This window comes from Aotus nancymaae, unplaced genomic scaffold (assembly GCF_030222135.1).
Source record: "Aotus nancymaae isolate 86718 unplaced genomic scaffold, 86718_ANA_hifiasm-v0.15.2.pri h1tg000019l, whole genome shotgun sequence".
Taxonomy (NCBI): domain Eukaryota; kingdom Metazoa; phylum Chordata; class Mammalia; order Primates; family Aotidae; genus Aotus; species Aotus nancymaae.
The window spans coordinates 683,474-708,440 of NW_026988431.1; the positions used below are offsets into that span (position 1 = coordinate 683,474).

Below are 24,967 nucleotides of genomic sequence, written 5' to 3' on the forward strand. Positions count from 1 at the left end.
GGATTTTAGATTTTGGAGAACTTATTGCCACCTGGAACTATTGTGTTTAATCTGTTTTATAGATATCTTCACCACTAATCAGCCAAAATTCAAATATCAGATAACATAAAGATTTGTTTCCAACTCTTTTAAGGAAGTCTTAAATAAATTATTTATTCTCTCTCATTTCACTTGAAATATGCAAGGTATAACTGGTAGTTACATATTGAACGAATAAGATTTAGATGTAAAGAAATCAAAGGAATCTGAATATGATTTCTTATATTTATTGAAGTAAACAATATAGATACATTGAGAAAAGCATGGAGGGCTCTCAAGGAGTTTGCCTCCTTAAAATAGTAGCAGACTAAGTAGCTTTTCATCATTCTTTGTATTTTATTTCTCTAGGAGACATGAGGGCTGAGTACAAGGGAAGGAATAGTGGCAAGAGAAGTGGTAGTGGAGGTAAAAGGAGAATAAAGAAAAGGTAGAAAGAAAAAAATGGAGCTTTATACATGGAAAATGTTTTTCTGATCCATTATACTTTCTTTAAAAAGATGTAATACTTTCTTTTTACCAACTCAGATTTCTAGTATAGTTTCTATTCATTTACATTCTAGTAGTTCTTGGTTTTCCATGAAAGGAGGAAAGGAAAAACCCACATTTTTTAGCACTTTCCACTTTACATATCTGAACTTCCATATAATCTTATTCTGCTTCTACCACTTCCCATAGTTAAAGAATATGTCACCTTCTACTAACTTCTAAAACTTGTTTTCTGAAGAAAAACTAAATACTGACATTTTGTTATTACAATGATTAGGAGCATGCTTTGCACTGATTTTAAAACAAAAATCAGTCCTTTTGTGGTCAGTAGAAATTGTGAAATACCAGTATATTCTTTTGACTATTGCTAATGAGATTCTTTATGTAAAACAGAAAAAACCAGCTCGAAGAAGATATGAATCATATGGAATGCATTCAGATGATGATGCCAACAGTGATGCATCTAGTGCTTGTTCAGAACGCTCCTATAGTTCTCGAAATGGTAGTATTCCTACATATATGAGGCAGACAGAAGATGTGGCAGAAGTCCTCAACAGATGTGCTAGTTCCAATTGGTCAGAAAGGAAGGAAGGTCTCCTAGGTCTGCAGAACTTACTGAAAAATCAGAGAACACTAAGGTAAGATTGTCTTAAAATGATTTTACTATCAGATTAGCACTTTCTGATTTTACTTTGTTTCTATAACACTTTAGAGATACTGGTATAGAAACAGACTTGTCCTGAATTCATATGGTTGCATCCAAGTGTCTTTCCAAAGGTTTAGTCTTTTAGGACCATCTATACTTTCATTTGCATTAAAAAAATAATGTATTTGTTCTATTTAACAGAACATTTTAAAAGGAAACTTTTTATTCACACATGGAAATTAAATTTAAAATGGTACTTATTTTTTTAATTAATTAAAAATTTTTGATTAAATTATTTTTTGATTATTTTAATAATTACTTATATTAAAATAAGTAACATTTTAAATTTAATTTCCATGTGTGAATAAATAGTGATACAACTGACTGGTTTATAAAAATTTATTCCTGGTAAGTTTTTCAATGAGAGGAAGAATGTTTATGTTTATTTGGAAATGAAGATATATTCTTGGTGTGCATGTAATATGTGAATTTTAGTGTAATACAAAGTTGAATTGGAATGAATTTCTCTAAGAACAGATACTTGTTAATGTTTTGGATTTGGGATTTTGTTTCCTTTATTAGTGGCATTAGCTTTCTTCCCCCTGCTTTCTTCATTGTCCTTGTCTGTGTAATATTTTAAACCTTTATAGTTGACCCCTTTGAGAACCTAGCTTCAGGTATTTCATAGGTTTGAGCATAGTGGAATATACAAGGTTACTTCGTGACTTGATACCTGTGAAATGAGAGTTTGATGTACTTACTTGCTGTGTATTTATTTTAGGAACTATTAGAACTATATACTTTAAAATAAATGTTTCTGTATTACCTAAATATGTTTTCATGTGTGCATATCACACTTCATGAATCACTGAGATCCACATCATAATATTGTTCCCAGCCCATCAAGATTAAGTTATTAGATTTCGTGTATCATTTTAAATGGCAAGGGAGTAAACATAGTTTAGAATGCTTTTAGCCTGTAAGTAGCAACATTTAAGAAAAGTCTTAACATTTAAAAGGATAAAATTCATGTGTTGGGGATGCCATATGTAAAATTTCCCCTGTCATACTCTGTTAATGAACGATAATGGTATTTCTCTTCATAACTTTTAACCTTTAAGATAGTGTGGGTTACAACAGAACAATTGTGATATTTGGTAACTTTGTATTTAGCCCTGACTAGTAAATCCCACAAATTTCTCAATTTTTAGGGCTGATTTTCTTTTAACGATTTCATTGTTGTTGTTACTGTTTTTTAAGAGATCAGATCTCTGTCACTCAGGATGGAGTACAGTGGCACAATCATAGTTCATTGCTGCCTTGAATTCCTGGGCTGAAACAATCCTCCCACTTCAGCCTCCCAAGTAGCTGGGACTACAGGCTTACACCACCACACCCAGCTGATTTGCTTTTTTGTTGTTGTTGTTGAGATGGAGTCTTACCCTGTTGCCCAAGCTGGTGCACAGTAGGACAATCACAACTCACTGCAACCTCTGCCTCCTGGGTTCAAGCAGTTCTCCTGCCTCAGCCTCCCAAGTAGCTGGGATTATAGGTGTGGACCACCACACCCAGCTAATTTTTTTTTTTTTTTTTTTTTTTTTGAGAAGGAGTCTCGCTCTGTCTCCAGGCTGAAGTGCAGTGGCGCAATCTTGGCTCACTGCAACGTCCCCCTCCTAGAGCGATTCTCCTGCCTCAGCCTCCCAAGTAGCTGGGACTAAGGCACACACCACCATTCCCACCTAATTTTTGTAGAGACAGGGTTTCACCATGTTGACCGGGATGGTCTCAATCTCCTGACCTTGTGATTTGCCCGCCTTGGCCTCCCAAAGTGCTGGGATTACTGGCGTGAGCCACCATGCCCAGTATTTTTTATATTTTTAGTAGAGACAGGGTTTCACCATGTTAGCCAGGCTGATCTTGAACTCCTGACCAGTGATGCACCCACCTCGACCTTCCAAATGCTGAGATTTCAGGCATTAGCCACCATGCTTGGCCATTCCCAGCTGATATAAAACAAAAAAATTTATAGATACAGAGTCTAGCCATCTTGCCCAGGCTGGTCTCGAACTCCTGGGCTCAAGTGATCCTCCAGCCTTAGCTGCCCAGAATGCTAGGATTGTAGGCATGAGCCATTGTGCCCAACCTAACCGTTTTTTGTTTTTTTTTTTTAAAGAAACTGAATTATATGTAAAGTTACTTTTATATGACTTCTTGCTAGAGCAAGATATTAATTAACTGCTATATTATTTTGGCAGTCGAGTTGAACTGAAAAGATTATGTGAAATTTTCACAAGAATGTTTGCTGATCCTCATGGCAAGGTATGTTTTAGTATTTAAGATTACTTATTTCTACAGGGTATCATTTGTATTTTGTCAAAGCAGAAAACTGTAAGCCATTTTTATTTTATTGTCCCAAAATGGCAGTAATATTTTCAAACATAATTAAAATTAAGTGTTTGGTATCATACATAATTTAGAAATTAATCTCTGGTAACCATTTGAGCTTCTCCAATGATAGATGGTCTAAGACTGAAAATTAAAGAAGATACAGTTTCAACTTATATAATTTAGTCAGGGTGTGTATTTTGTGTTTCTGTGAATGTTTTAGTGTTTGTAAAAGACATAATTGGGGTAAATTTAAAAAGTTTCTAACATTTTATTCTGTTTTCTTCTGTGATTAATTATAGCATTAATGTAAATATATTCTTATTTTGAAATAATAACTTTTTAGAAAAGAATTGTCATTAGTTAACACAAAGGCACAAAATGTGGTTCTAGCCATAGTTTGGTAGTAATATGAGACATTTCATACATTGAAATAGTCCATAAAAATTTTCAGAACTTTGTTCAATTTTTAATGTTGATTAAAACATATTTAATTAAATACTTGTATGTAATCTGCATGTGTACTGTGAAATTTTGGTTTACCTTGATACATAGTACTGTTATAAAACTGTGGTCACATATTCCATTTCCAGCAATGTGTTTGACACTGGTAAAATCTTCGCTTAGGATGCCAAATGTCTACAGGAGGTTTTCTAACTAAGTGAGAGGGAGATGTGGCAAGGAAATGATAAGAAAACTATCAATGAATTTCACTTTACTGTTTCTTTTTATTGTCTTCACTTCATTGTTGTACATCTCATTTCCTCCCCATTTTTTTCTATTTTTAGTATTTTCACTACTTACAACACTCCTTAAAGATACTGAAATCCCACTTTGTACATAAACTAAAATCCAGCTAAAGATTTAAATCCAGTGGGGGTTATACTTAATTATTTAAATAAATTGCTTATACTTTAAAACAATATTTTCAAATATTATTCGATCAGAAGTTATATTTATTTGAGGATTAAATATCCCATTAAAGGACAAAGAAGAAAATACATTTGGTAAAGTTTGTATCTTATAATTGAACATGTAGATAACTAAACCATTCTATATTGATATTGCTGTCACTGATTACAGCTGTAAGTCTTGCTTTAATGTAAAAATTTCTATAAATCCTGAACAGATTAACTTTTGATATTTTTGGTTGACCATATAAGCCAAAGGACAAGAAAGTTATTTGGGTGAACTTGTTTTATTAAACATTTAAATTAACAATCTATTCAACTTTGAAATATAAAGTTATTAAGCATCTTCAATAATTCCTGCTACTGGAAGATATAAGACCAAAACTAGATTATTTCTTGAAGTCAGTTTTTGACTTTTTGTTAAGGCAATAATGCAATTTGGTTGGCTGCCATGATATACAGTAATAAAGAGAAACATTTTTTTAAAAGATCAAATAGGAAGAGCTAAGTTTAACATTGGTATAGGAACTTAACTGGGCACAAATGTTTGACCTCTCTTAATAGTTATGGAGAACCAGCTGCTATTTTCCCTAGGATTTCTCTTCTTAGGGCTTTATAGCAGCATAAAATTCTTATCTACCCATCTGGTTTGTTTGTTTGGTTTTGGTTTTTCTTTGTTAGTCAGTTCTGTGAAGACAAATGTAATGGGAAGATTTTCATGTCTTTGTTTGGCTATTGATTGTCCATCAGAGGCTCTGTCAATAATGTAATTCATTAAGGATAGACTAGACATGTCACCATCCTGTGTTGAGTTAAAAATGTTAGTTTTTGCATTGTATTCTGATATTTTAAAAATAGCAGCTGCGCCCCTCCCTTTTTAAAATGTATTTTTAGACCAACAGTTCCATCTTCAGAATCAAGCAACTTTTTTTTTAACATCTTTCTGAATGCAACTTTGTTCTAATATATCGGAGTCAGCCACTATTTTCTATAAATAATGTGGCTTTGCAGACCATAATAGTGTCTGTCCCAGCTACTCAGTTATGCCATTATAGCATGAAGGCACCCATAACAGGCAATAAGTAAACAAATGTATGTGCTGGGTTGCAGTAAAACTTTATTTATGAACATTAAAATGTGAGGGGTTGTGTGTGTGTCTATACACTTTTTTTTTTTTGGACACAGGGTCTCTGTCACCCAGGCTGAGTGATGGAGTGGCATGATCTCAGCTCACTGCAACTTCCGCCTTCTGGGTTCAAGCAATTCTTATGCCTCAGCCTCCTAAGTAGCTGGGATTACCGTCCTGTGCCACCACACTCTGCTAATTTTTTGTATTTTAGTAGAAACAGGTTCTCACCATGTTGGCCAAGCTGGTCTTCAACTCCTGGCCTCCAGTGATCTGTTCATCTTGACCCCCCAAAGTGCTGTGATGACAGGCATGAGCCACCGTGCCTGGCCATGTGTTTATATAATTTTCATGTGTCACTGAATAGCCTTCTGATTGCTTTTAAAGTCATTTTTTAAAATGTAAGAACTAGAAATAGCTTGCAAATCATAGTTTGTCGTATATGATCAACCCTTTGTTATTGATACTAAAATAGAAACATATGTTCAGGAACCGATACCCTTGGAAGCTGAAATTATTTGATGTCTATAATTTGATAAATGAACTATTTTTACTTTATATACCCATATAGAAGTAAGTAATTAACCCACAACACATCTAAGACAATAATTTAGACCATAAATCAGCAAATGTATAATGTAAAGCCTTTTTATATTTTTATAAATGAAGCAGTACAACAAATGTTGTACTGTAAAATTTGTTTGGACATTATCTTGAGGACACTATCTTGACCAGTCACTGAGGGTTTTAAACTGGTAGAGAAGATGTACCTTTTGGAAGGATTACTTAAGCAATGTGAGGGAGAATTTAAAATAACAAGTATGGATAGTGGAGCTAGATTGCTTGGGTTCAGATTCTACCTCCAATTTGTTAGCAGTATGTGCCTTAATTATTATTAGTCTGTAAAACAGTTAATAGTAATATCTGCCTCATAAGATTGTGATGAAGATTAAATGAGTTAATATATGTAAACCCTTAGAACATACCAAGTATCATATAAGTTTTGAAAAAATCAAATAAGTTTTTTAAATTAAGGAGTTTGAGGCAGATTTTTAATTAAGGAGTTTGAGGCAGATTTTTATTTTGACTGCTCTGGACCCATTTTTTCCCCCTCAAATGCAAGCAGTATGAGTTGCCAAAAACTATCCCATATATTTCTGGCATTTGACTCTGGAAAGAACTACCTTCACCATGGTGCATGCTTTGAATTGGCATGTTATGGTATTTGTAACACTACCTCTTGAATCATACTCTGGAGTCTTGGACAACTAGGGTAGGAATTCAGTCTGTGGCTACTAAAATGAGGCACAGTTGACTCTCCTGGCAGACATTCTAGACAGCTCACCAGTCTGCAGTCTTTGGATCAGGAGACCATAACACACATCTTACCTAGGGAAAATAAAAAGTATAGTATAATTACTTTTACTTCCAAACAATAGTTATTGTTTCAAGCCTTCACAGAAATATTTTAACTGTGAAAATGTTGCTTCTGAGTGGACGAAAAAAAGAGAAAAGAAAAGAAAAAAAGTTCTAGATACTATGCTTTGGAACCAAATGTTGGCCCTATTCAGAAGTGGGAGTGTGTGTTGGATTTTTTTCACATGTTTGGCCTCAAAGATTGGTAGGGTCTGGAAAAGAAGAGTTTTTGTCTTTAGTTTTCTTAATTTTGCTGGCAAGGAAGTGCAACAGAAACAAAATCATATGTTCTTCTCCCATACAATTCATTTAAGTCTTGTTTTAAAAACTATTTTGAGTTTTTCATAAAACTTTGAAAAACATTTGTCACTTTTATTTTCTAAGTGTTTTTCTTCCATACAGGAACTTTGCATTGATGGCGACTAATTTGTGTGTTTTTCTTTTTTTTCTTTTTTTCTTTTTGCATGCTGTCCCCTGTGTTGGAACTCTCAATAGAGAGTAAGTTGGTTCAATATTTGTTGGAAACCTAACTTTACTGCATGACTGTGAAATTAACCCTTTTTCTCTATTTTCTCTCCCGAAGAGTTCATGCAGTGTTGGAACCTTTGCAATCCACGAAATGCTATTTGCAGTTATGCAAACTATCATTCTGTTTGGAGATGTGCTTTTTAATCTACTAATTAATCTAATTTGATTATGTTCTTCTGTTCTATATTTGATGACTGGCACACCTAAGATATAAGGGAGTTTAAGAAAAGTCTGCCTCAATTGTAATAATTCGAATATTTTAATTATTTTCCAACAAATTATATTTATGAGATATGTGGGATAATAAATTGATTCTATTGAAAATTACTTCCATTGAATTATTTTAAAGATTCCGAAGTTTCACAATTAAAAAAAAATTTAGCCCCCGTCTTCCCACAAATGACATTTTATTAATGTCATGCCATTAAAGCAAACAGAGTAGATTATGGAGTGGTAATTCTCATCTTTGTCTTCTGAAAGAAAATGTGTATCACTAGTATTATATTAGCATAGCCACTTTCTACTTTGTCCTTTAATCATAGATAAGGAAATGGGAGCATATTAACATCTGACAAGAACCCTTTTTGGTAGGACAATCAAGTAAGAATTTTTGTATATAATTTTCAATAAATTTTGGATATGGATAACGAATGAAGATGGATATGTATATATGTATGTATATGTAAGTACAGTTGACCCTTGAACAATGAGGAGGTCAGGGAGGGACACAGACCCCTGTGCAACCAGAAACCTGCATATAATTTTTAACTCCCCAAAACATAACTACTAATAGCCTAGTGTTGACCAGAAACCTTGCCAATAACATAAACAGTCAATTAACATATATTTTTTATTATATGTATTATATACTATATTCTTAAACTAGAGAAAATAAAGTGTTATTAGCCAGGTGTGGTGGCTCACAATCTGTAATTCCAGCACTTTGGGAGCTGAGATGGGTGGATCACCTGAGGTCAGGAGTTTGAGACCAGCCTGGCCAACATGGTGAAACCTCATCTTTACTAAAAATACAAAAAAATTAGTTGGGCTTGGTGGCGCCAGCCCGTAATCCCAGCTACACAGAAGTCTGAGGCAGGAGAATCACTTGAACCTGGGAGGCAGAGGTTGCAGTGAGCTGAGATTGCACCAGTGCACTCCAGCCTGGGTGATAGAGTGAGACTCCATCTCAGAAAGAAAATAAAATGTTATTAAAATCATAAGGAAGAAAAAATATATTTGCTTACTAATTATTAGGGGGAATGGATCACCATAGAGAGCTTCATTATTGTCATCTTCACCTTCAGTAGGCTAAGAAGGAAGAGGAGGGATTGGTCTTGCTGTCTCAGGGGTGGCAGAGGTGGAAGAAAATCCACGTATAAATGGACCCACACAGTTTAGAAGCATGTAGTTCAGGGGTCAGCTCTGTGTGTGTGTGTGTGTGTGTGTGTGTGTGTGTGTGTATGTATGTGCATGTGCACGTGTGTGTATGTGCATATGATCATTTAGTACCATTGATAGGATATAAGCATTTTTTAAAAATAATAGTACAGGCCAGACACATGGCTCATGTCTGTAATCCTAGCACTTTGGGAGACTGAGGTGGGAGGATTGCTTGAGGCCAGGAGTCCAAGACCAACCTGGGCAGCAAAGGTAGACCCCATCTCTACAAAACTAAAAAAAATTAACTGGACATGATGGTGCATGCCTGTAGTTCTACCTACGCAGGAGGCTGAGGTGGGAAGATTGCTTGAGCCCAGAAGTTTGAGACTGTGGTGAGCCATGATTGTGCCACTGCACTGCAGACTAGGTGATAGAGCAAAACTCTGTCTTGTCTCAAAAACAGTAACAAAATTTTAAAAATAGTACAGTTCCTTATCTAGGGTACAGCAAATAACATGTCCACATTTTTATTTAGTTACTCACATTTTATATAACAAAACAAAATTTCTACTTAGGAAACTCAGAGAAATCTTCTTGAAGAAAATGGCATCTCACATCTTTAACAGAAATAAGCTTTGGATATGTCAGTGTGAGAATAAAGGGCTTATTGAAAGTAGCTAGCCTGAGTCCAGAAAAAGAAGTGGGAGGTACTAGAAAGTTTATAGGAAATAAAAAGAAGTTAATGTTGGCTAGGATAAGGGGAAGGTCTTTCCTTGCATTGAAGAAAAAGGGTTGGCTGCCAATTAGAGGATAAATTTCACTTGATTTTATTAATCAACTTTTTATTGGGTTCTCAGCCTCTGATAACTTTTAAGCTTGGTCTAGTTCTAATTGGTGCACACAAGACTATAAAAATATAGTCTTTATTTTCAAATGGTATGTGTTGGAAATGGGAAGATAACATAAATACAGAAAAGCTAAATAGCACCCTAAATAGCACCGTAAATAGCTAGTCCCTCTATGAGTTCTAAGCCAGGAAGATCGGTGGCCCTGACTTGCAGTCCAAGAAGCTTTTTGACCAGGACTTGAGTGGTAAATTCTATAGGGAGTCACATACTGTGTGTAAATGAATGGAGCGGGGATGTGTTAGAAAATCAGTGTGAGTGTATGAGATGTGTTCAAGGATAAGGAGTTTGTGTTGCCAGATAACCCAAGATCAATCTGGAGTTAGAAACTTGTCTAAGTATTTTAGACGTTATAGACAGCGCAGGGACATTAAAGGGTTTTGTTTCCATCCAGAGTGATATCACAGTCTGATGGTGACAAAGAAACATGAGTTGACAAACCACAGCCTGCAGACCACATCTTTCCTGCTGCCTGTCTTTTGAATAAAGTTATATTGGCACACAGCTATGCTTATTTGTTTATGTGGTGTCTATGGCTGTGCTAAATAGCAAAGTTGAGTAGTTGCAATAGAGACCACATGGCTTGCAAAGCCCTAGAATATTTACTATCTGGCCTGTTACAGAAATGGTTTATTGACCACTGGTATACAGGAAATACAAAACTAATGTCAGGCTACTACAGAAATCCAGACCTGAGGTCAGAAAGACTTGGTGCTTTCAGTAATGGTATGGTAAACAGATTTGGAGAAGGCCAGGAAAAAGCTGTTCTAGAGGTTCTGAGGCCTCATCAGATAGATCAGAGAGACTGTGTCAAGTAGGCCATACTTGTGATGAAAACAGAATCATGATGAAGACATGCAAAAGGAGAATTCCTAGCAACTAGAAAGAAGGGAAACAAAAGGAAAGCAGTGTCAAGTTACAGAATGGCCAAATATCCCAAACTTAATGAAGAAGCTATTATACATCATGATTAGAAAGTAATTGGTGGGAGCAATAGAATGGAAGCAGAAGGAGAATTTCTTGGGATGACATCTGCAACTGTAAGCAAAGGATTTAAGTAGAGAATAAAAGAATAAAGTAAGAGAGCAAGAATATAAAATAGATTAGCCTTAAAATGAATGAGATCACTTCTTTCTTGGAGAGATGATGATTAGAAGGATAGGTACAGAGGAAATCAAATTGAGGGAAGAGTCAATGGAGAATTTCATGTTGAATGACAGTAAAGTAGATGAGGTAAGTCATCTGGCAATAGAGTGAATAGAGCACAGCTGAAAACCAAGTGACCTAGCCTTAAGTCCTGGCCTAGCTATTAACCATCTGTGAAACACTGGGCAAGTCATATTATTCTTTGATTCCCTGTTTCCTCATCCATAAAATAGGAGGGTTGACCTAGGCATTCTAATGTCTGTGATTTTCAGAATGGATTTTCATGTAGGAAAGCTTGAAGTTGCAATCTTCAGGAGCATAGACAAGTGTTGAAACAAGGGTGAAAATGAACCAAAGAATAGGATAATGGTGTCCTGGTAAATGAGCTTTAGAGGAGAGGCAGGAAGCCCTGATTTGTAGCATTTACCAATTTCTGAGATGTAAATACTCCTATCCCATGGTAGATGTCAAGCTACCAACCACTTCACAAAATTCCTGAATATTTAACAGTTGACTCTAGATAGGTACAAACTGATGCCAGCACATAACTGAACAGATTTGCCAGGTAACAGTAAGAATGAGGATCAGATTAGTTACATGCATTTGTCATAGACTAGGTCTAGTGAAGTTCCTTGACAATATTCTTGGCCCTCAGGATAGGGCCAGAGACAGTTTAATGAAGCAGTTGGCCAAGTTTGGAATCTAATAGAAGCCAAGGTCTTGGGGAGTTGTTGGGGTAGGGGTGGGATGAGAGTTAAAGGAATCCACACTGAGTAAGAACAGTGTTGAAGGATACATTGCTGGGGACCAGAGAATACTCAAAAATTTATAGTTTCTGCTGTTACAGGTATAGAGCATCTTAAGCAAATGGCTAAAGTATATTTTTATTTTTAACTCAGTTTAAATGTTAAAGATTAATTATAATTCTGATAAAGAAAATCCTTCATTTCTAACAAGAAAAAACAAGAGTTTATCTGTAACTGTATAAAGGGAATTCAAGAAATATTCATTGAGAGCAAAACCCTTAATTCTCAAATTAACATAATTACTTTTTGAGATTAGCTCGAAAGGTTAATGATTTTAAGATTTTTTTGGCTGGGCGTGGTGGCTCACGCCCATAATCCCAGCACTTTGGGAGGCCAAGGCGGGTGGATCACGAGGTCAAGAGATCGAGACCATCCTGGTCAACATGGTGAAACCCCGTCTCTACTAAAAATACAAAAAATTAGCTGGGCATGGTGGCACGTGCCTGTAATCCCAGCTACTCAGGAGGCTGAGGCAGGAGAATTGCCTGAACCCAGGAGGCGGAGGTTGCGGTGAGCCGAGATCGCGCCATTGCACTCCAGCCTGGGTAACAAGAGCGAAACTCTGTCTCAAAAAAAAAAAAAAAAGATTTTTTTAACCCATAATCTATTATTAATATGTTTATTATAATTTGTCCAGTAATATATTATGGCTGACAGTCTTAAGAGGTTTTTCTTCTTTACCTAGAAACTAATTTTCTAGTGTGGTGTTGAGTGTCTTATAAAGAGATACAGCCTAGATAAAGGTCACTTTTCATAAGTATTTTTATGAGCTACATCACTTATAAACATTAGCTTCCCTTCACTATAATAATTTTTTCAACCTTATGAAAATTTTTAAACAAATAGATTAATGTTGGAAATAGGTAAAAAATCCATAAATGGATATGGAGACTAATAGTATGCCATCTAGGACTTTTTAAAAATCACTAAAGTTTAGATGTAGACATTCATCTTGAATTTATTTTATTTTAGATGCAGTTACAGTTATCTCAAATTATTTAAAATTACCATTGAGGCAGTTTTAATAAATGTCATATTCCATACCAAATTATTTATGACAATTGTCATTTTGAGAAATCTGAGAATTCTCTAATTATTATGCCAGATAAATTTTATACTTTAAGGTCGTTATAGTCATCTTTTTATTTATGCAGCACCACTCTTTGGAAAAGCTGAGAGTTAGTGAAACTATACCTTCTTTCCCTACATTTTATATAAAATGGATTTCACTTTAACCAGTTTAAGCTGTGGTGTCATTGATAACATTAGGTGTGCCAGCCATTATGGCCAAACTTTCTTTACCAAGTGATGCTGCATGGAATAGCTAATTGTCGAACTTCTGCAGAAGTTGGATACCAGTTCAAATGTACTCTTGTATCACAGTGTCCAATGAAAAGCAAGAGAGATTGTTTTTCCGCTTGGCTGCCAATCGCTGTGCCTCTGATTCCTGTGTTCCTTTCTATATTCGTTTTGAATTGAACATAGAGGTCAATATTTCCTCTTTTTTTCTCCCTACCTCTCCCCTTTATCAACTGTAGGTATTCAGCATGTTTTTGGAGACTCTAGTGGATTTCATACAAGTCCACAAAGATGATCTTCAAGATTGGTTGTTTGTGCTGCTGACACAGCTACTGAAAAAAATGGGTGCTGATTTGCTTGGATCTGTTCAGGCAAAAGTTCAGAAAGCCCTTGATGTTACAAGGTAATATATTTCAAGTTAACCAGATAATAACTGGGAATATTTAACTTGTATATTAATAGTTCAGATTTCTGAGTCCCTTTGAACAATTTAGACTGCATGGACTCCATTAGAAGACTGTTAATTATGCCTGTTCACATTGTATATTTAATGCAACTTTTTTTTAGGTCAAACCCTGCATTTCTTTTATAAAAATTGTATTAATATTGGTTGAGTAATTCAAGGTGGTATTTTAATCTTAATTGATATATTAGCAGCTGGACACAGTGGCTCACACCTATAATCCCAGCAGTTTGAGAGGCTGAGGCAGATGGATCACTTGAGGTCAGGACTTCAAGACCAGCCTGGTCAACATAGCAAAAACCTGTCTCTACTAAAAATAATACAGATTAGCCAAGTGTGGTGCCAGGCAACTATAATCCCAGCTACTTGGAAGGCTGAGGCCAGAGAATCACTTGAACTTGGGAGGTGGAGGTGCAGTGAGCTGAGATTGTACCACTGCACTCCAGCCTGGGCAATAGAGCGAGACTCTGTCTACAAAAAAAAAAAAAAAAAGAAAAAGGTATCAGCAAAGTAAGGTTGAAGATTTTATTTAATCCACTGTAAAAAGTATTTTATGTTTATTTAAACAATGTTTTATTACGCATTTCAGTATTCTGAATCTCTTTTCAGAAGGTTTTGAACCAATCATGTAATTCTATTTCTTGTGTAGATTGTTGAAGTCACTTATTTCAAATACCCATTTACTAGGTTGAGGTGAGTCAGAATTCAGATTTTAGGTGTAAAGAAACATTTCTGAGAATGTTAAACTTTTTACTAAATATATTTTTCTGATTAAATCTATAGTTGAGGCAAGATAGGCTGTTATTTACTGTAGTGTTGCTTTTTAACCCTGTACTGAGTACCAATTCAAATGTTTATATTTTTCTGAGGATACATTTATTTTATACTATACCAGATAGGTTATACCACATGCAGATACCACTTTATGCATGCTTTTTGGGTGACATTATGTTTTGGTATTAAGCATAGTCTTTGCTGTTACATACATACTTACTTAATTTTTGTTTTGTTTTGCTCTGTTCTTATTTCAGAGAATCTTTTCCAAATGATCTTCAGTTCAATATTTTAATGAGATTTACAGTTGATCAGACCCAAACACCAAGCTTAAAGGTAAAAATTTGAGGTCTTTTAAAGACATTATAAGGAATTGAAGTATTTTTTAATAAAGTGATATTGATATTTGTATTTCCGTCATATGAGAAGCTGTTCAATCAGTGGGTTTTGTTTTTATAAACTTTCAGACAGTCAAGCCAGCACTTCGGGACCAGCTTCACTCTTTTTGGAGCTCCAAGGTTTTTTTGTTTTTGTTTTCATCTGCATTATTTCTTTTCTTAACTCTCTGCAGTGTTTGCATCTATATTCAACTACTAACCTTTGTAAGCCTTCTACGCATGCACATATTTGATTTCAAATGTTATTTAAATATCAGACTCTAAGTCTTTTGGAGAAACTTAATGATGATACATATTTAGAAGGCATCACAGTATGGCCATCTAACCCTAAGCTGATTATGCAAACTCACTCTTAACTAATTTTATGTTTGTGATTTCCCAATACTTTTTAAAGTGTTAGGCATTTTAACAGGTATTTTAGGCAAAATGTCCGTTTTGCCTATGCATTAACTAAGCAAAGAATTTTTAAATTTAATCTCAATGCCTTTCTTCAATTATCCTTAACTGAAATAGTAACTTTTTTTTCCCTGATGTATGCATAATATTTGGAATTATAGTTAACTTTCTCATTTGTTATATGCACACATTTTGCAGTTAATATAAAAACTAGATGGATTCCAATTTGTGATTTTAAATGATTATTAAATTTTACATATAATTTTAAAAAATTAATATAAAAGAATAACCCCTGAATTCTTTACTAAAAGGTTTTTTTAGTGAGTTTTATTAAAGGAGATTAAAGTCAGGGAAATAACAAGCATATGTGCTTACAACAAGTCCTATATTTTTCTGCTCTATCCTGCACGAAATATATTTCTACAAGCATTACTGCCCAGGATTGGTTTTTCCCTTACGTTTCTGAATGCAGTTGTCCCTCAGAATCACAATTATGTTTCTTACCAGGATTGACTTCGTTAAACCAAAAAGTGCCTGAGACAAGTCTCAATCAATTTAGAGGTTTAGTTTGCCAAGATCGAGGATGCATCTGGGAGGAATAGACACAACAAGTAGGATCTGTGACATGTGCTTTTTTTCCAGAGAGGGTTTTGAGGAGTTTAGTATTTAAAAGAGAAAGAGCCAGCAGGAGGGGAAAGAGGAACAGTCAGTTATGTATGCATTCATCTCATGCTCAATAAATCTGCATCTTACATAAGAGAAAGTAAACATAGAGTAGAGGAAGGAGTCAAATATGTATTTGTCTCTGGGTGAGTGGAAGGATGATTTCTAGGCTCATCTCTGTCCTCTACCTCGAAAATAAACTGTTAATTTACATTGTCTGCATGAGGGAGACCATCTGAAGAGATATGTAGCCTTCTATCTTGGAGCTGTCTGTTTATGAACAAATGGGAGGCAGTTTTTGGATGACTCATTTCTCAAGCTTAACTCTTTCCTTTGGCATAGGCCATTTTATTTTCCTTTCACAACTTACACTCAGTATAATGTTGTTTTCTTAGCACTTCTTGGGGAAAGAGGTTTCATCTTTTGCTTTTAAAAAGTGACCTGTTCTTACTCATAGGCGGGTGTTGAACAGTGAGAACACATGGACACAGGGAGGGGAGCATCACACACTGGGGTCTGTCAGGGGGAACTAGGGGAGGGACGACGGGGTGTGGGGAGTTGGGGAGGGATAACATGGGGAGAAATGCCAGATATAGGTGGTGGGGAGGAAGGCAGCAAACCACATTGCCATGTATGTACCTATGCAACAATCTTGCATGTTCTTCACATGTACCCCAAAACCAAAAAGGCAATTAAAAAATGTGTGTATATATATATATATATATGATTTATATTTATAAATATATATATCATTTTTTAATTTCCTTTTTGGCAATATATATAATATATATAAAAAATAAAAATATATATGTAAAAATTATATAAATATATATATATATATTTTTTATAAAAAGTGACCTGCAAAAGAAGAATTTACTTGATATGATTGACAGATATTTTTGAACTCATTTTATGACCAAGGCATTGTGCTAGGTATTTCTGGGACTATCAAGTCTATAATTTTATTATTAACTATAATATCTAATAAACTCTAAACGGTAATAAAAGTTATGATACAGGTACCTGTAGTTGTGTTCAAGTGCTACTAAAATATATGTAGAGTTAGCTCAGTGTGGTAGTGCATACCTATTATAGTCCTAGTTACTCAGGAGGTGAGGCAAGAGGATTGCATGCACCCAGGAGTTGAGATTACAGTGAGCTCTGATCACACCACTACACTCCAGCCTGGGAGCCTCTTTTTGTTAGAGACAGAGTGAGACTCTGTCTCAAAAAATAAAAATTAAAAAATAAGGAGGGAAGGGAGAGAGGGTAGGACATAGGAGGGAGAGAGAGAGGGAAGAAAGGAGTATAGAATATGTATATAGAGATGTTTCACGGGCCAGTGCAAATGAAAGTCTAAACCAGCTTAAGAAATAAGGGTGAGTCTGGGTACAGTGGCTCACACCTGTAATCCCAGCAGCACTTTGGGAGGCCGAGGCAGACAGATCAGGAGTTCAAGACCAGCCTGGCCAACATGGAGAAATCCCATATCTACTGAAAATACAAAAATTAGCCAGGCGTGGTGGCAGGCACCTATAGTTCTAGCTACTCAGGAGGCTGAGGCAGGAGAATTGCTTGAACCCAGGAGGCGGAGGTTACAGTGAGTCAAAATCATGCCACTGTACTCCAGTCTGGGAGACAGAACGAGACTCAAAATCGTGCCGCTGCAGTGAGTCAAAACGTGCCACTGCACTCCAGTCTGGGAGACAGAGTGAGACTCGGTCTCAAAAAAAGAAAAACAAAAAACAAGGAGTTGATAGTTGAGTTTAGAGAGAATAAGTTGCTGGAGACTTGAAGAGAAAGACAGACAAAGCGAAGATTTGAAATGAGATATGCACAAGTTAAAACTAGCTTTCCTATTGGAAAACATTATACTGGAAACTGGAATCACAAATCGTTTCTCTAAGAGCCTAAATTATTTATAAATATGTATTTAATATAGATATATTAGCAAATCCATGAGGGAAAATAACTTTTCGACTGGGTACAGGCTCACGCCTGTGATCCCCACACTTTGGGAGGCTGAGGCAGGAGATCATCTGAGGTCAGGAGTTTCAGACCAGCCTGTCCAACTGGTGAAACGCTGTCTCTTCTAAAAATACAAAAAAAATTAGCTGGGCATGGTGGTGGGCGCCTGTAATCCCAACTGCTGGGGAGGCTGAGGCAGGAAAATTGCTTGAACCCAGGAGGTAGAGGTTGCAGTGAGCCGAGTCTGTGCCACTGCCCTCAAGCCTGGGCAACAGAGTGAGACTCCGTCTCACGAAAAAAAAGAAAATAACTTTTTAATTCTTAAATCAGTGTTTTAGAATAGCAGGGAAAAGTTATATTGGAGCCATATCTTATGTCAAAAATAAAAGCAGCTTTCAAGTGGCTAACAGGGTTAAGTGTTAAGTATAAAAAATTTATCAGATTATAGAAAACTACAAATAACTTGAGTATCAGATCTAAAAAAATTTTTTATTGATCTTTCACATAAATGATGAATGTTTATGTAAAATTTTACATCTCTTTCAGAGTGTCATGTGATTACATGTCAAGCGGAAGCAACTGGGGAAATGCCAATACAAAGTGGTTTTATTTGAGTTAATAATACTTTAAAGATAAATGTAATTTTTGCTGACTTCTTTTTTCTGGGTTTCACAAACAAGTTAAAGAATTTCACATCCCTAGCAGCTAGGTTGTTTTTTTCTTCTCTGAAGAAGAATGCGTGTTTGCTGCATTAAAATTATAAACTGGGTACAACCTTGTAAAATATCCTAATAAATGTACATGTTCAAATGATTATATATGTATTGTTGTTATGTTGCCTATTAGTATAGTAAACACATACATTCTGTGAAACCCTTTTAAAATTTTGCATGACAATAAGTTGCCAAGCAACTGCACTAATTGAACCTCACATAGTATAAATAAATATATTCAGTTATTGATGATGGCAAATTATAAACAAAATACATTGATGTTCATTTTTTGATTTAACATAGTCACCTTCCAGCTATTCACACTGAGTGAGGATGGAATTGCTTCAAGAATTCAGAATATTGGCCTGGGAATGGTGGCTTATACCTGTAATCCCATCACTTTGGGAGGCCAAGGTGGGCAGATCGCTAGAGCCCAGGAGTTCAAGACTAGCCTGGGAAACATGGCAAAACCCTGTCTCTACCAAAAAAAGTTTTTAAAATGAGCTGGGTGTGGTGATGCACGCCTGTGATCTTAGCTACTCAGGAAGCTAAGGTGGGAGGATCACTTGAGTTGGGATGTTGAGGCTACAGTGAGCCGAGATCACAACACTGCACTCCAGCCTGCGTGACAGAGTGAGACCTTATCTCAAAAAAAAAAAAAAAATTTTTTTCAGAATATTATGTGCTGTCACAATTTAGTTGTGCCTGGTACTTTAAAACTAACCATAAGTCTCTCTTCCTGTCTACTACACATATCTGATGGTTAATAGGTTAACTTTTGGTTTTTGCAGTAAATTTATTTAAAATTATAAATATGTCTTTTAATTGACAAGTAAAAATTCTATATATGCTTTGATACATGTATGCATTGTGGAATAGCTAAATCAAGTTGCATAACATTTGTGTTACCTCATAGGTGTATCATGTATCTTTTTTTTTTGTGGTAAGAACACATAAAATTCACTCTTTTATCAGTTTTCATATAGACAATATATTGTTCTTAACTGTAGTCACCATGATGTACAAAAGGTCTCTCTTTGTTGTTGTTGTTTATTAAGAGAAACTGTTTCTTAGCCCACATATTCATATTTCATAGTTGAGAAATACAAGTCAGTTACAAACTTCAAGGTCGTTCAACCTGAAGAAATTCTTTATATTCCATAATTTGTTTGCACTCTGAAAGATACCAGCCTTCCCTCATCTCCTCAAAATCTTTCATGGAATCATAATTTCCATAGAAATCTTCATGTGCCTTCTTTCTTGGTTTAGGTACAGCAAACTTATAAAGAGTTGCTACCCACAGGGGTACAATGAATGCTCCTACAATATGAAATTGCAGACACTTGGCCAGAAGGCCACACATCCGAGATTTCATCATAGCACTGGGAGTCATGGTAGTTACTGTCGTTGGTAGCTTCATCAACCTCTACTCTAACAACCTTCCTGGCTGATGGAGAAATCAAATCTCTTGAACTTATTCCTCCTGTCTAACTGAAATGTTATGCCCTTTGACCAACATCTCTCCAGTCCCCTACCCTCTGGTAACCTCCATTTTACTCTCTGTTTCTGTAAATTTGACTTTTTTTATATGCTGTATGTAAGTGAGATCATATAGTATTTGTCTTTCTATGTCTGGCTTATTTCACATGTTGTCCTCCAGGTTCACCTGCATTATCACAAATGACAGGATTTCCTCCTTTGTAAAGCTGAACAGTATTCCATTGTGTATATACACCACACTTTCTTTATCTTTCCAATCTTTGATAGACTGTTAGGTTTATTCTATATCTTGGTATTATGAGTAATGCTGCAGTGAACATGGGAGTGCAGATGTCACTTCCACATTCTGATTTCATATCCTTTGGGTATATACCCACTAGTGGAATGCTGGATCATATGGCAGTTCTATTTTTAATTCTTTGAGGAACCTCCGTATTATTTTCCATAATGGCAGTACTAATTTACATTTCCACCAGCAGTGTGGAAGAGTTTCGTTTTCTACACATCATCACCTACACTTATCTTTCATCTTTTTGATAACAGCCATTCTACCAGGTGTGAGGTGAGGTTTTAGTTTGCCTTTCCCTGAAGAATGCTGGTATTGATCATTTTTCCATATACCTGTTGGCCATTTATATGTCTTCTTTTGAGAAACGTCTATTCAGATCCTTTGCCCATTTCCTAAACAGTTTGTTTTCTTGCTATTGAGTCATGTGAGTTTCTTATATATTTTGGATTTTAACCACTTATCAGATGTATGGTTTGCAGTACAATATTTTCTCTCACTTCTAGTTGTCTCTTCACTCTGTTGATTGTATTGTTTGCTATGCAGAAGCTTTTTAGTTTGATACAATCTCATTTGTCTATTTTTGCTTTTGTTGCCTGTGTAAAGTTACAAATACTTGTTAAAATTCATTCATTAGGAAAGAAAAATGTAATTTGATCTCTTCTTTTTATTTTAACTGGAAGTAGGAAGAGAAAATTGTATAAGTGTCAGAACCTTATTTTAATATTTTACTTCCTGCTAATTTATTCAGTATGGCACTTCCCAGAGACCGTATTTGGCCTGAGTGACAAAAATGACATTAAAATCAATAGTAAGGGAAGAAAAAACGTAGAAAAACATACTACTTTAAAATTTGACAATTTTTTCTCAAGTTTCAATCATACATTTAAACCTTCTTTACATCAGCAAATTAGCATTTAATGTATGTTTAGCATCCTTGCTGTATCCCAGGACTATGTCAAGTGCTGTTTGTTAAGTGCACAGGTACAACATGGTGACTATAGTTAATAACAATGTATTGTATACTTGAAAATCGCTAATGGGGGATGTCGTATGGGGACATGTAGGTCAAAGTATACAAAGTGGCAAATCTATAGTATGATTAAGTCTAGAGATCTGATGGACAACATGAAGACCATAGTTTATAATATTGTGTTATATTTGTTTTTGCTAGAAGAGTAGGTTTTAGGTGTTCTTGCTACATGCACAAAACGGGTAACTGAGATGATGGATTCATTGACTTGCTTGACTGTAGGAAACATTTCACTGTGTATATGTGTATCAAAACATCATGTTATATACATTAAATATATAAAACTTTAAAATTGAATTTATAAAAAGAATTGCCAGGAGAATAGATTTTAAGTGTTCTCACCACAAAAAAAAATTAAGTGTATGAAGTAATGTATGTGTTAATTAGCTCAATTATAGCCCTTCCACAAATATATATATTTCAGACATCTGCCTTCCATGCATGTTTACATCAGGATTACTGGGAGAATATCGAGACCTTTAAACTGACACATAATGTTTCTATACACATAGGTGTTGTCTTTTCTTCAGTGGTACTTGTATAACTCATTTTTGTGACAGTTCTTTTGGAAGGCAGTTCTGACAACCGATGGACTCATTAAGGAACCTCATCTCATTGTGAGAGTCTATGTTTGACCAAAAAAAAAAGACTATATTACCCACCTTGATTGCCACCTTGATTTGCCATACCTTATTTCCAAAATACTTTTGTTCATTTTCCCAAAAACGAAATTACACTGGGTTAATAAGACTAGCTCTCTGAGGCTAGCTAAGGGTCAGCCATAAGCTCTGAGGGCTGATTTAAAGAAATGTTTATAATCTTGTCAAGATAGTCTTTAGCAGTTGTTCAAACTTGGGGAATGAAACACCTGGGACCTCAAAGTTCTGATTATGTGTGAAAAAAATCATCAACACTGTCATATACTTGTACCTCAGATAGGTAGGTGATTGTATTTGTTGTTGTTGTTGATGCTATTTGTTCATTTTCTATTTGTCAAAAAATAATCACCTGGCTGGGCATGGTGGCTCATGCCTGTAGTCCCAGCGCTTTGGGAGGCTGAGGTTGGAGGATTGTTTGAAGCCAGGAGTTCAAGACCAATCTGACCAACATAATGAGACCCTATCTGTATATAAAAAATAATAAAAATAATCACCTTATTATTTTTGAAATATTCTCTAGTGTCTCACAATAACCATCTTACTGTTCTTTCTCTTTGTGCTTTCCTCTGCAGGTGAAGGTTGCTATCCTTAAATACATAGAAACTCTGGCCAAACAGATGGATCCAGCAGATTTTATAAATTCTAGTGAAACTCGCTTAGCAGTATCTCGGGTCATCACTTGGACAACAGAACCCAAAAGTTCTGATGTTCGGAAGGTATGTTTTAATACAATGTTGAGAAGATAAATTGGGAAAGCAAGTCAGTCATTATGGATTGACAGTGAACAAAGCTAATATTTTCAGGACCATACCAATTAGCAGTGAGTTATGAAGAACTTTTTAAAAAAAATTTAAGTTGTTTTAAATTGTATCCAATTAATATAAGCATAATTTTCAAACTTAGAATCAAAAATACCTACCCTTACAACTGTCCTCCCTCTAATTTTATAACCATTCAAAATATTCCAAATCATTCCCCCTGCATTTACCTATACTTTTCAAATAAGAGCTTATACTATTGTTTGATTTATCCATTTTTAGACATTTTTTTAAATCTATTGATAAATGTAGACATTTGGTATATCCGTCTATCTCAGAAAGTGAGGACTTAGCTTTCTCAAACTTTCTGTATCCTTTCTAAGGTATTTATAAAATACTTATGAATCAATTACTAGTTATTAGTAGAAAAGATTTACATTTGACTGTGCAGGTATTCACTTCTATACCAAGTGATTTGCAACTGCTTGCTTTCTTATAGATACATTATTGATAATTTGCCTGCTTTTTCATTTGCCTAGTATTTTTTTTTTTAAGTATAGTATTTTCAACATCTCTGCTACATGTGTATGGCTATTATTTTCCATATGCTCAAAAACATAGATTATTATTTTATTTTCTAGAGAGCTCCTTCCTGGACACTCTGTTCTTTTCTCCAGTTTTGACATTTTTCTCCTCAGGCCTGCTGTACACACATCTGCCTGCAATTTCACTTGAGTGTCTTCCTGAGACTTATCTTTATCCCTGTTTACATCTTGTGTTTTTTTGTTTGTTTGTTTGTTTGTCTGAGACAGAGTCTCGTTTTTTAACCCAGGCTGCAGTGCAGAGGCATGATCTTGGCTCACTGCAACCTCTACCTTCTGATTCAAGTGATTCTCATGGCTTAGCCTCCCTAGTAGCTGGGATTACTGATGTGCATCACCACACTTGGCTAAGTTTTGTATTTTTAAGAGAGACATGATTTCATTATGTTGTCCAGGCTGGTCTTGAACTGTTCTCAAGTGATCTGCCCACCTGGGCCTCCCAAAGTGCTGGAATTACAGACATGAGCCACTGCGCCTGGCCTATTTCTTGCATCTTATATCTACTTCTATTTATTTTCTTTTCTGGTGAATCATTTCCATCAACATTTGCTGCAAAAGGAGTACACATAGGCTGGACACAGTGGCTCACGCCTACAATCTCAACACTGGTAGGCTGAAGCAGATGGATTGCCTGAGCCCAGGAGTTTGAGAGCAGTCTGGGCAACATGGTGAAACTCTGGCTCTACTGAAAATATAAAAAGTTGGGTGCAGTGGCATGCACTTGTAGCCCTAGCTTCCTGGGAGGCTAAGGTGGGAGGATTGCTTGAGCCCAAGATGTTGAGGATGCAGTGAGACAAGGTTGTGCCACTGCACTCCAGCCTGTATGGTAGAGTGAGACCCTATCTCAAAAAAAAAAATAAAGAGTACACAGAATATACATTTTTGTGATCTTTATTTCCAGTGATGAGCACTACACCCAACAGCAGAATATATATTCTTCTCAGGTACACATGGAACATTCTGCATGTTAGGCCATGAAACAAACCTCAATAGATTAAAATGATAGAACTAATACACAGTATGTTCTCTGATCACAATAGAATGAAATTAGAGTCAATAACAGAAAGGAATTTGGAAAACCCACAAACAGCTCACTCTTAAGTAATCAGTGAGCCAAAGAGGAAATCAAAAGAGAAATAAGAAAATACACTGAGAAATACGTTGAGATTAATGAAAATGAAGACCAAAATGTATGGGATAAAGCTAAAGCTGTGCTTCAAGGGAAATTTATAGCTATAAATTAAGCCTACAATAAAAAGAGGACAGCTCTCAAATCAGTCATTCCATTCACCGCCATAAGACACTGCAAAAAAAAAAAAAGCAAACTAAACCTGAAGACAGCAGAAGGAAGGATATAATAAAGATTAAAGCAAAAGTTAATGAAATAAAGACTGGGAAAACCAGTGAAACCAAAAGCTGGTTCTTTAGAAAGATCAACAAAATTGACAAACCTTTAGCTAAATGTATCAGGTTAGAAAGAGAGAACATTCAAATTACTAGAATTACAAATGTGGCTGGGTGTGGTGGCTCACGCCTGTAATCCCAACACTTTGAGAGGACAAGGTGAGAGGATCACTTGAGGCTGGGAGTCTGAGACCAGCCTGGGCAATATGACAAGACCTCATCTATGCAAAAAAAAATTCAAATTAGGTGAGTATGGTAGTGCATGCCTGTAGTCCCA

The 24,967-nt window shown here is 35.6% G+C and overlaps 1 protein-coding gene across 50 annotated transcripts in view; it reads left to right on the forward strand.

Moving 5' to 3' along the window:
- The window catches only part of CLASP2 (cytoplasmic linker associated protein 2), a 239,241-nt gene that overhangs the window by 148,599 nt on the left and 65,675 nt on the right, over positions 1 to 24,967 (forward strand). For 35 of the 50 annotated variants that reach the window (XM_021666452.2, XM_064378532.1, XM_012435488.3 and 32 more), the window contains 5 exons: positions 919 to 1,163; positions 3,427 to 3,490; positions 13,313 to 13,476; positions 14,568 to 14,646; positions 22,499 to 22,642. In XM_021666452.2, the coding sequence (XP_021522127.1) occupies positions 919 to 1,163; positions 3,427 to 3,490; positions 13,313 to 13,476; positions 14,568 to 14,646; positions 22,499 to 22,642 (696 nt within the window). Of the gene's footprint in view, positions 1 to 918; positions 1,164 to 3,426; positions 3,491 to 13,312; positions 13,477 to 14,567; positions 14,647 to 14,777; positions 14,829 to 22,498; positions 22,643 to 24,967 lie in introns of all 50 variants that reach the window. The other 15 variants (XM_021666448.2, XM_064378526.1, XM_064378530.1 and 12 more) reach the window with 1 other exon arrangement.